This window comes from Strix uralensis, chromosome 2 (genome assembly GCF_047716275.1).
Source record: "Strix uralensis isolate ZFMK-TIS-50842 chromosome 2, bStrUra1, whole genome shotgun sequence".
Lineage (NCBI taxonomy): Eukaryota > Metazoa > Chordata > Aves > Strigiformes > Strigidae > Strix > Strix uralensis.
In genome coordinates, this window is record NC_133973.1 from 76,383,048 (window position 1) to 76,396,137 (window position 13,090).

The window sequence follows — 13,090 nt, forward strand, 5'->3', positions numbered from 1 at the left end:
GAGGCTATGTATGGGTACGGACAGAAAGGCTGCAGAAAAGCACAGGACAAAGATGTACCCCAGGGGTCATTAGGATGTAGTATGACAGGTTCATCATCTCCATTTTCAGAAGCCACCCACTTAAAATACCCAGAGCACTCCAGAATGTTTCTGGGCTAAAAGTATCCTCAACATACTGGTTTTGGCTGGGATAGAGGTAATTCTCATCACAGTAGCTCCTACAGCCTATGTTTTGGATTTGTGATAAAAACAGTGTTGATAACACAGGGATGTTTTAGTTACTGCTGAGCAGCGCTTGCACAGTGCCAAGGCCTTTTCTGCTCCTCACACCACCCCGCCAGCGAGCAGGCTGGGGGTGCACAAGAGACAGAGTGCACACGGAAGGGACAGCTAACCCCAACCAACCAAATGGACATCCCAGACCATAAGACATTGTGTTCAGCAATAAAAAATATGGGGAAGAAGGAAGTGGGGGGGAATGTTTGAAGTGGTGGTGTTCATATTCCCAAGTCACTGTTACACGTGATGGAGCCCTGCTTTCCTAGAGATGGCTGAACACCTGCCTGCCCACGAGAAGTACTCAGTGAATTGCTTATTTTACTTTGCTTGTGCATGGAGCTTTTGCTTTACCTAATAAATTGTCTTTATCTCAACCCACGAGCTGTCTCTTATGTTTCCGATTTTCTTCCCCATCCCGCTGTGGGGGGGTAAACAAGTGACTATGTAGGGTTCACAACAGTCAGTTTAGATTTCAAATTGACTAGTAAAACCAAGAAGGAAAACCAGACAAACATACTGCATAAACAGGACAGAAGTTATTTCCATATGAAACGCTACAAAAATCTAAAGTTTTGTTGGCCTTTCAGTACCAGTTTAACCATATCGAAGCATCAATTTTCAGAGCAAAACCTGAGCAAAAACTATGCACTTAGACAAATCCATGGTTAAGGCAGTGAAAGTGATATGTTCAATCCTTAATCTGTGCAATTCAAATCAGAATTACTCATTCCAGGGCCAGAGCACACAGCTCAAGAGTACCAGGAATCAATATCCACCTTGGAAAAAAACCTAAACAAACTGTTACAGAGTGAAACTCCCCCAAAAAAGTCTATACTGGCAGTTTTCCCACTGAAATTATTCCCATCAGCTTTAAAAAAAATCAAAAGAGAAGTAAACCAGGGGTCACTATACTGGAACACAGTACTGTATTTCCAAATAGAAGAAAATCATGTGCCAAGCAATATGATTAAAGTACAAAATCTGCAACTACAGGATATTATGATCAGTTAAAGATTAGAAGAGGAATGCTGAAAAGATGTAGGTGTACAAGAATATATACATTAAAAGAAGTGAGGGTAACCACCACCAAACTTCTTGTTCAGCCCTCCAGCTAAAGCACAAGTTCTTACTGGGAAGATTATTTACTGTCAAGGAAATGAAACAATTTTTTTTTATTTCAAAGTTTTTCTTTTGCACCTATCTGAAGTGCTCTGGCAATGTAACTGAATTATAAACAAATACATTGGTCACTTCATCTTCCACTAGAACACAGCCATATACAAGAGTTAAGTATGGCAACTAATTAATACTCAGTAACTCAACAGTTAAAGTCATAAACCCTGCAAATTAAAAGCTACATAACTAATCACTTAAAATCACCTTTTTTTTCTTCATCTGAATAGCGGTCTTGACTGAAGCAGACAAAAACTTAAATTTTAGGATCAGGAACCTTGAAATGACAGCGAAATCTGTGCTAATAAATATGTAAGTGTAATTATTTCCAAGGGTTTCTTCCTTTACCTCTACAAACATTACTGACAGCAAAACACAAAACTTATGTTGTCCATAGTGTAGAAGAGGCTACAGAATGCAGGACTGAACAGAGTAGGGATGCTACACACTTCTGTGTGTGTGCAGCCAGAACAGTGCAGAGGTTAATCAAAAATATTCCCTGAAAGGTACAAAAAGAAGCAGTTCAATAAAGCAAGCAGCTTTTTCATGAAAATCTGGTACTGTTCTATATACCCTTCCCTTAACCTCTACATTCACATGCACAGAGATGGGCTTACCATGGGTTTGACAGGCTTGGCAAAACCTCTGTGGAAAAAGGTCATTAAGGAAGCACAACATATGGGGACACATGGAAAAGTAGAAGGGAAGAATGTATGAGGCTGTGCACACAAAGGCAGTGCGTAATTCCAGGAAAAAACATCAAAAACTCAACATGCAACAGAAAAAAAAAATCTGCTCTGCTCTCTTACCTTGCTGTCAAAAAGATCTGTCCATTTTGTTGTTTCCCAGAATGTCTCTGTCAAAGCTTCTGAGCAGCTCTCATGATCCTCATCTTTGCCTTCTGCATCACTGGAAGCAGCCCCTTCTTGGGCCTGCAGGTGAAGAAGTTGGTCGGCCAGTGCACTTCCTTTTCGACAAAGTGCATCCACTAAAGTAGTCTTCTGCTTTTCCATTTCACTAGAAAAAAACAGTATGGAAACTATTAAGGACTTTTTACAGATACCTCATTAAGAACAGAATCAGCACTGTACTGAGTTTAAGCTAAAAAGTTTACAGCAGTTAGTACACACAAAATGAAAATAAGCACAAAGATAATTTTTAAAGCATAGCTGTTTACTATAAAACAAACTAATTGTAAAAAATTCCTTAGAGATACTATGCATTTAACAAGCTCAATCATTCTTTTAAGTGTGAAATGCCTTTGATGTCTTAAGGCAAAGGCAACTCAGCATTCTAAAACTGAGTAAGCCAGCATCTAGAAACACAGCTTTATAGTTCCTGGCTTTATATACTGAGTCAAATCCACCACTAACCTAAGCAGATACAATTCTGCTGACTTCAAAGGAATTGCACCCATTTAAAACACTTCTGAATTTGGTATTCAGTTTCAGGTGTTAGATCCAACCACATGGCCTAATGGATCAACTTACCAATAAATGTTTAGAATGAGCTTTATTACATCTTAGCTTTGCTTTTGTATCAGCAATTCTAGAATTACACACAAATACTCAGGATAGCTAGAGCACACAGACAAGTTTTACACCTGAAATCTGGTATTTTATCTAAAATAACAGATATGCATCTCTGATTTTAAGGGCCTAATCTTCAAATCTGCTGCTCTATTTGCAACTAACAGCACCATACCACACAGCGTGAAATACACCAGTTATGCTCCAGACTAGGGTGTCACCTTCAAAATACTGTCTTCCTAAGGATATATACGGTAATTCAGAGGAACAATCTAAAACTACAGAAGAATAACAGGTCTCAAAAATACTCTGAAGCATGAGCACGGTCATCACACTTTTCACAAATAAAATATTTTGCAAGCAGTTACTTCTCAGACTGCTGTCAATTTTGCCTTCAAATACAGATCCAGAAGGTTGCAAAGTATTACAATAAGACAGGTAGCATTCAAAACACACACACCTCTATCAATATTCTAGTGATCCCTCTGATCTGAGATTAAGCTTGATACAAACAATACCCCATTTTTTTGACACATTTAAATCCTGAAAACACTTGTTTATTTTATTTAATATTTCTAAGTAATAATTTGCAGGTTTCAGTGTTCCTGCATTCTGGAGATATAATAAAAGAACCAAATAATTTAGCAGTCAAGTTTGAAGTTACCTGTGCCCTGAAAAATAACACAGGTTATTCAAGGAGGTTATAGTCATTCCATTTCTTATAAGCAGAGACAAAGTACATAAATTACAAAAATAAGATGCAAGAAAATTATTTACTGGGTAGGTACTTTTTTATAGTAGTTGCATCAGGCCTGGGGTCAGTCTTCATGGCAAAATATACTGCTAATGCTGTCTGATCAATATGAGAGATTACAGTATTTGCAGCTTCAACAATTTCATCAAGTCTTTTCATTCGTTCCTAAAGGAAGGATAAAAGAGGTGTTTAGCACTATAAAAATCACACTACTTGATTGCTGATTCTATTAACACTAGGATAATTGCAAAGGTACACACAAATAACATACATAATTCAGCATGTCCTTTTCTCTACTTTCTCTAATTTTTGATTCAAAAAACCTGATAAGGAGTCTGCATTATCAAGATTTTCTGCATATGTAGTCCATTTCACTGAAAACAAATTGTAAAACATGAGGTGGGTATATACAAAATGAGAAGCTTACAGAAAGAAAATCACCTTTCAGTAAAAACTAATCATCTTAAATAATGGTAACAGTTATTCATTTTGGAAATAAATATAATATCAAATATACAGAAAAATATTCAAGATACTGATATATACACAGAGCTTTTTAACTTCAAGATAAACAAAAAAAGCAGACCTATGTAAACTTTTGTGTTCATGGTTCTCCTTTTTGAGTACAATGACAGATAGTGGATTTAGCTGTGTCATTTCAAGAGGTTACCGTCCTCAATTGCCTGAGCAATTCTGCTAGAAGAAATTACCAATCCAGTAGAGGAGCAGAATGGAATGTGTGCTTGTCTCAGTAACCACTACTTAGAATAATACTGTTGTAGCCCAAAACAGTAACGAAACTTACAAATGTGTTTAACTTAACAAGGAGTAAATATAAGCAAACATACTATAGGTAGGCATGCTTTCTTTCATCCTGCTGTGGGATTAAGTAAATCACAGTCAGTTAGGAAAGCAACTGTCAACCTAATTAGGAATTTCTGCTTTATAGTACTGAGTATAGCTATGGCAGTCACTTCAAAAGCAAACATGTATGAAGATAGATTCAGTTGTTTAGGCTACATGGATGTATTGAGACAAATTGAGTTTAAAAAGTGTTAAACAACCTTTTCAGAATCCAGCTGATGAAGTCGTGCAACATATAATGGAAGATGATTAGGAAACGCTTCTTTCAACTCATTATACACATCAGTGGTATCCAGTCTAGAAGAGAGGAGGACACAGCATGAAAGCACAGATTCTGGATTCTTTTTGTACAGCTGCTTCCAACTTGTGTAGTCATGACAACAGACATACTTGGTCATCCACTGTATTTTTAGATCTCTTAAAGCTTCAGCAAATTCTTCTTTTACATCTTTTTCTTTTTCCTGTTCTCTTTCTTTCTCTTTGCTGCCATTTTTACTCTTTGATGGTGATGGTATCAGATGATAGTGAACAGTAAGGACATTCTGGAGGTGGGAAAAGAGACACATACTGAGAGGGATACAGTATACCTTTTTCTGATGCTATATAAAAGCTGAATCATAGCAAGCAACTACTGAGCTACACATACACAGAGCAAAGGTATTAGTCATCAAGAATTCAGGAACTGCTTTAACTTTTTATTTTAAGCAATGCAAGGATGTAAATATTAAGACAACACACTGGGTGTAAGACAAGAAAACCTAAAATTTAACAAGTCTGACATTTTTGTATCTGTATAATTTTACATAATATTAGTTAGGGAATCAGAAGGGTGGAGTTTGTTTGTTTATAAAAAAACCCAAATAACTTGGTTAAAAGGCAAAGGAAAAAAAACAGTTAGAGATCCTATCCTACAAATCTGTCAATAAACGAGTAAAGATGACTGAATTCTAAAAAATACCACCACAGTAGCATAAACATGAATCATGACATAGGATACACAAGTCTATTCCTCCTGAGACAATATTTCCTCCATGTGCCTACTGAATTAGCTGATGCAGCCAGTCAACTGTTTTCAAGTTTACTGCTACAAACTTTCCTGTTTCACCTCTATCTGTGCTCAAATTAAGTAGACACAACAGCAAGATTTTGTTTAAGCCCTATATGCTAGCATAGAAATATCGCTATAATTTTTCATGCTACACTAGTCAACAATTACCATGAGAAAAATCAGCTACAGTTATTTAAAAGGAAAATCCTAACTGATCTAAGACCATGCTCTGAAGTCCATTTCCTAATTTACATATAAGTTTGCAAACAAGCCAGCATTAGATTTCAGTCATTGCTTCTAAAACATTACAATTGTTAGGGGAGGCTGTTTTGTTGCTTCTGGTTATAATGTTTTAATTTTTAAAAAAGCCTCTCCCCAAACAGTAAGGGCTTGTGTCCCATTATTTTGTGTATATGATATTTCACAGAGAAGATCACTTACTTTAAATCCTCTAGATACCATCATTCTGCTGTAACATTGTGCAAAATACTGTGTTGCATGCTCAATTGCTGTGGCAATTTAACTTTTCATACTAATGATTCCAAAATACATTTGTGGGAATATGTTTCTCAAACAAGGTCAGTGGTGCAGAATGAAATGAAATCTTGTGCACGAGATGGAGTTATTTCAGGTTACTTAAATAGTGAATAAAAAGGGGACTGTTAGAAACTGCTATGCATAACCTTGAAATACTGGACTTCAACACTGCACTTCTGAAACTATTCAAGAACACTGATGCAGTACAATTTTATTTGAACTGATAGTTCAAACAGACCATCAGCTTGCTATGGGTTACTGAAAACAATAGTGGTAAGAGAAAGTGACATCGATATACCCTTTAAACAATTTTTCCAGCTACTTAATATGTAATTGCAGATGAACCACAAAATTGACATTTACATGTTTCTTTTAAAAACCTAGTTCAGATCACTAATCTACATTGAAACACAGCTTTCACAGGAACTATCCTGCACATGTGCATTTCAAGTATGGAGTGAGTGACCAGGCAGTACACCTAAATAAGACTTCAGCAAGACTTAAGGCAGAGCATGACAAAACAGGTCATGGAAGCAAGCAGATGCAGTGGAGGGTACAGAAATCAGGAACATGGTATGGGGCTGGCCAAGGTAATAAAAATGGTAGAAAGCAACAACGTTGTTCATTAAAGCAAAGCAAGCATTTTAAGATGCTGTTGTGGTTTGAATTCGGCTGGTAGCCAATCACCATGTGGCCAGTTGTTTACTTCCCCCTCCCTCCACACCCCGGTGAAATAGGGGAGGGACAAAAAAAAAATTCATAGGTTGAATAATAATAAAAAAAATTACTATAGTAACAAAACAACAGTAACAACAGTAAGTCCAAATGGGTAAAATGCAGCAGTGGCTCACTGATCTGCGACCGGCACGCAGCCCACCCCCAGCAGCGATACCGACCGCACCAGAAATCCCACTGCACTGACCAGGAAATCAAACCAACTGAAATGGGCTGTGAGAGAGCACACGTCCATCTATATACTGAGCACGACGTCACATGATATGGAATACTCCAGTGAGTGATCCGGCCCAGTCCTCTAGCTGTGCTCCCTCTCAGCCCAAGGAAAGTTAACTCTATCCTGGCCAAAACCAGGACAATCTCCACCCCTTATTCTATACCATTTACGTTATGCTCAGGTTCCAAATACATTCTAAGGAATCACCACCCCTTTTCCCAGCTCTCACAGATATCATTCCCTCAGTCTATGGGCCATCCTTCCAAAGGGTCTACTGAGTTCATTTAGTCCATAACTTTGGGTTCCATCTGTCATGACAGTCTTTAAGGCTGGAGGAGCAAGGTGGAGTCAGCTCAGTTGGTGGAGCAGGAGGCTTTGGATGTGGCAGGAGGATGTTGCAAGGCACCAATTGCAATAACAGGGTTATTTGACAGTTTGATTCATTGGCTATTCTCACCTAAAGTCAAAATCTCCTTGAGACACACATCAGACTTCTCTGTCCTTCTGCTCTACCCACCAAGTGCACCCAGGTCCTTGGGCAAAAGTAATCCTATGCATGGGTATACCTTTACCTGATGCAGGAATAACCCAGACTGTCTTCCCCAACATATTCCTAATGTGCACTATGGGGCTTTATCCCCATCCACGGTATGTAGGAGGTTTGATTGAACAGGACCAGCTTGCTTGGCAGATCCTCTGGTATTGACCAATCAGGTGGCTTTTGCTAAATGCACATCCCAGTGTTTGAAAGTTCCACCACCCGTTGCTCTCAGTGTAGTTTTTAGCAATCCATTGTATCGCTCAATTTTCCCAGAGGCTGGTGTATGGTAGGGAGTGTGATATATCCACTCAGTGCCATGTTCTTTGGCCCAGGCATCTATGAGGTTGTTTCAGAAATGTGTCCCATTATCTGACTCAATTCTTTCTGGTGTGCCATGCCGCCATAAGACTTTCTCCTCAAGGCCTAAATTGGTGTTCCGGGCCGTGCCATGGGGCACAGCATAAGTTTCCAACCATCCGGTGGCTGCTTCCACCCTTGTAAGCACATAGTGTTTGCCGTGCCGAGTTTGTGAGAGCATGATATATTCAGTATGCCAGGCCTCCCCATATTTATATTTTGACCATCGTCCTCCATACCAAATGGGCTTTAACCGTTTGGCTTGCTTGATCGTAGCACATGTCTCACATTCATGGATTACCTGTGCAATAGCATCCATGGTTAAGTCCACCCCTCGGTCACGAGCCCATCTGTATGTTGCATCTCTTCCCTGATGGCCTGAGGAGGCACAGGCCCAGCAAGCCATAAATTGTTCACCCTTATGTTGCCAGTCCAGATCTGCTTGAGCCACTGTGATCCTGGCAGCCTGATCCGCCTGTTGGTTGTTCTGATGTTCTTCAGTGGCCTGGCTCTTGGGTACATGAGCGTCTACATGGTGTACTTTCACAACCAGATTCTATACTCAAGCAACAATATCTTGCCATAATTGAGCAGCCCAGACGAGTTTGCCTCTGCGCTGCCAGTTGCTCCGTTTCCACTGCTGTAGCCACCTCCACAGCACATTTGTCACCATCCATGAGTCAGTATAGAGGTAGAGCACGGGCCACTTTTCTCGCTCAGCGATATCCAAGGCCAGCTGGATGGCTTTCACCTCTGCCAACTGACTTGATTCACCTTCTCCTTCAGCAGCTTCAGCGACCTGTCATGTGGGGCTCCACACAGCTGCCTTCCACCTTCAATGTTTCCCCACAATGCGACAGGACCCGTCGGTAAACAGGGCATATCGCTTCTCATTATCCAGTAGTTTATTATATTATATGGTGGGGCCTCTTCAGCATATGCTACCTCTTCCTCTGGCACCATTCCAAAATCTTTGCCTTCTGGCCAATTTGTAATCACTTCCAATATTCCCGGATGGCTGGGGCTCCCTATTCAAGCCCGTTGTGCAATTAATCCAATCCATTTACTCCACATGACATTGGCTGCATGGTGTGTAGAGGGGACACTCCCTTTGAACATCCAGCCCAGGTCTGGCAGTCAGGGTGCCAGGAGGAGCTGTGCTTCAGTCCAGATCACCTCTGAAGCAGCTCGAACCCCTTCATATGCTGCCAGTATCTCCTTTTTGGTTGGAGTATAGCAGTCCTCGATCCTCTGTATCCCCGGCTCCAAAACCCCAGGGGCTGACCCCGAGTCTTCCCTGGTGCACTCTGCCAGAGACTCCGGGTAGGGCCATTCTCCCTGGCTGCAGTGTAGAGCACATTTTTAACATTTTGTCCTGTCTGAACTGGCCCGAGGGCTACTGCATGAACTATTTCCTGTTTAATTTGTTCAAAAGCTTGTCATTGTTCCGGGCCCCATATAAAATCATTCTTTCTCTGAGTCACTTGATAGAGAGGGCTGACAATCTGACTGTAATTTGGAATGTACAGTCTCCAGAAACCCACAACACCCAAGAAAGCTTGAGTTTCCTTTCTGTTAGTCGGTGGGGACATAGCTGTTATTTTATTAATCACCTCCATTGGAATCTGACAATGTCTATCTTGCCATTTTACTCCTAAAAACTGAATCTCTTGTGCAGGTCCCTTGACTTTACTACGCTTTATGGCAAAACCGGATCTCAGAAGGATTTGGATTATTTTCTCCCCTTTCTCAAAAACTTCTTCTGCTGTATTACCCCATATAATGATGTCATCAATGTACTGTAAATGTTCTGGGGCTTCACCCTGTTCCAGTGCAGTCTGGATCAGTCCATGGCAAATGGTGGGGCAGTGTTTCCACCCCTGGGGCAGTCGATTCCAGGTGTACTGGACACCTCTCCAGGTAAAAGCAAACTGTGGCCTGCATTCTGCTGCCAGAGGGATGGAGAAAAATGCATTGGCAATATCAATCGTGGCGTACCACTTGGCTACCTTCGACTCTAGTTCATATTGAAGTTCTAACATGTCTCGCACGGCAGCACTCAGCGGTGGCGTGACTTCATTCAGGCCACGATAGTCTACTGTCAATCTCCACTCTCCATTAGACTTTCGCACCGGCCATATGGGGCTGTCAAAGGGGGAGCGCGTCTTGCTGATGACTCCTTGGCTCTCTAGCTGACAAATCAGTTTATGGATAGGGATTAGAGTCTTGGTTGGCACGATATTGCCGTCGGTGCATGGTTGTAGTGGCAGTTGGCACCTGTTGTTCTTCAACTCTCAGCAATCCCACAACAAAAGGATCCTCTGATAGACCAGGTAACACAGACAGCTGTTTAATTCCTTCTGTTTCCAAGGCAGTTATACCAAAAGCCCACCGACACCCTTTTGGGTCCTTAAAATACCCTCTTCTGAGATAATCTATGCCAAGAATACGCGGAGTGTCTGGGCCAGTCACAATGGGGTGTTCTTCCCACTCTTCTCTACTTAGGCTCACCTCGGCCTCCAATACAGTCAGCTTTTGAGACCCCCCCATCACTCCTGAAATACAAATGGGTTCTGCCCCTTTAAAATATGATGACATTAGGGTGCACTGAGCAGCAGTGTCCACTAAAGCTTTATACTGCTGGGGGTCAGATGTGCCAGGCCATTGAATCCACACAGTCCAGTAAACTCGGTTGTCCCTGTCCTCCGCCTGGCTGGAGGCAGGGCCCCTCTAATGTTGGTCATAATACCTGCTAACGACAAATGGGTTAGTGTGGTGTGCACGAGTTTCAGCCTCATCCTGATCACTCACTTCTTGTGAGTACACGTCAGAAGTTCTTCTCATAGGATCATGAGCAAAGTTGACCTTTCTACTCTGTTTGGGTACTTGATTACTGGAAACCGGAGCAGCATTTCTCCTAAAAGAACCCCGTTTTGTAGTTGTTCTTCCTTCCAGCTCACATATCCACTCTTCTAGGAGGTAGGTAGGTTTTCATTCCCATTTCTTCATGTCTTCTCCATAGTCACACAGGCAATGCCACAGCTTCCCCTGTGGTGTGTACCAGTTCTCTCGAGTAGAGAAATGACTGTTCCTAATAGCCGAGATTCTGGTTCATGCAGGTGGAGAGTAGGACATGTCCTCTTTAAATTGCTGGAATTCTTGAGATAATTTCTCCACAACCACGACGAGGGAGGAAGAGAGACTTTCTTCATATTGCCGTAGTCGGTGAGCCAGTTCATTCACTGTTGGTCCCTCTTCATCTCTCCAGTCCATTAGTGCTAATGCACTGACATATGATGAGGGTGTGCTCCGTACAAAATTCCTCCACATGGGCCAGGTGTGTTGCACTTCATCTGGATCTGTGGCTAGCCGTGCATTATCTGGGTCATAGTAAAACATCTCCCACACGGCTAGCTCCCTCAGATATTGAATACCTCCCTCCATAGTGGTCTGCTTACTTGGATGATATACAAAACCTCCTTGAAGGGATACCTCTCCCTCACACTTGACAGGAGTCGCCTCCAGAGACTGAGATTGTGTCTTCTTTCCAACAGGTTTGTCGATGACCCCTTCCCTAGACAGGGATCCCAGCTGCCTGGCCTCCCTACCCTCTAATTTCACACCACTGGCCCTGCTATCCCAGCATCAGAGCAGCCAGGTAACAAGTTGCTACCTGGATGGTGGCTGAAGTCTTTTTGCATGTCTCAACTCACTCAGGGATAAGGATTGGATGACTATCACTGGCTCTGCCTCCTCCTCCTGTCCTCGTGATGGGCCTGGTTCATCATCACCCTGTACACACACTTGTGCATTTCTTCTGTATGGGAGCAACTGACACTGTCATGGGTTGGTGCTCTGGTTCAGCTGCAGCTCCTGTCCTCGGGCTTGTAGTGGCTGCAGTTTCTGTTACTTTATTACCAGGTGCAGAGCCCTTCTCTTCCTCTTGTGGGTGCTGAACAGTGTTAATAGCACTCAGTAAGTGTGGGCTAGGCCACAGCATGTTGCAGTGAGCTGTGCCTCTCTGGAATTACCCAGGTGACAACATACTTTTTCCAAATATTCCACTAGTTCTTCAGGATTCTGCACCGTGCAGGAGTGAAGTTCCAATACACCAGAGGTGTCCACTGTTCCAGGTACTTGCCCATGCTACTCCACACCCCCAGCCACTCATAATTCTCCAACCTTGGGGTAGATTTCCAGGTGATGCTCTTAAATAGTTGCTTAACCCTGAACAAAACCTGAACCACATGCAGGAACACATTAACTCCTAGCAGTAAGAAGACCAAGCAGTAAGAAGACCATGTTAATGTCAACATTCCAAGGATATTTGAAACTCCTGAATTTCTCAGACACAATTGTAAATAGCCCCAGGACTGATGACTGTATCCTGTCATAGATCAGCATTACAGAGTACAGCAAAAACAAAATCTTAACCCAACTCTCGCAGAAGGTGAGAAAGAGCATGGGAAATATATATTGCAGATGTGGCGATAAAATCTTAAGGAGCCAAGCAATCAACATTATTACCTGTTCTGTCATTATCTCAAACCTCAGGCCCCACGTTGGGAGCCAAAAGACTGTCGTGGTTTGAACTCAGCTAGTAGCCAATCACCACACGGCCAGTCATTTACTTCCACCCCCACCCTGGTGAAATAGGGGAGGGACAAAAAAATTCATAGGTTGAATAATAATAAAAAAAGTTAGTATAGTAACAAAACAACAGTAACAACAGTAAGTCCAAACGGGTAAAATGCAGCAGTGGCTCACTGATCTGCGACCGGCACGCAGCCCACCCCCAGCAGCGATACCGACCGCACCAGAAATCCCACAGCACTGACCAGGAAATCAAACCAACTGAAATGGGCTGTGAGAGAGCACACGTCCATCTATATACTGAGCACGACGTCACATGATATGGAATACTCCAGTGAGTGATCCGGCCCAGTCCTCTAGCTGTGCTCCCTCTCAGCCCAAGGAAAGTTAACTCTATCCTGGCCGAAACCAGGACAGATGCCTAAGAAGTAACCGCAATATAAAAATGTGAATCAGTAGTTCA

The 13,090-nt window shown here is 42.0% G+C and overlaps 1 protein-coding gene across 2 annotated transcripts in view; it reads right to left on the bottom strand.

The window, feature by feature from the left end:
• TPP2 (tripeptidyl peptidase 2) overlaps positions 1 to 13,090 on the bottom strand; it is a 62,845-nt gene that overhangs the window by 10,399 nt on the left and 39,356 nt on the right. For both annotated transcript variants that reach the window (XM_074859327.1, XM_074859326.1), the window contains 4 exons: positions 4,990 to 5,141; positions 4,800 to 4,896; positions 3,770 to 3,900; positions 2,262 to 2,469 (listed from right to left, as the gene is read on the bottom strand). In XM_074859327.1, coding sequence (XP_074715428.1) covers positions 2,262 to 2,469; positions 3,770 to 3,900; positions 4,800 to 4,896; positions 4,990 to 5,141 — 588 coding nt within the window. The remainder of the gene's footprint in view (positions 1 to 2,261; positions 2,470 to 3,769; positions 3,901 to 4,799; positions 4,897 to 4,989; positions 5,142 to 13,090) is intronic.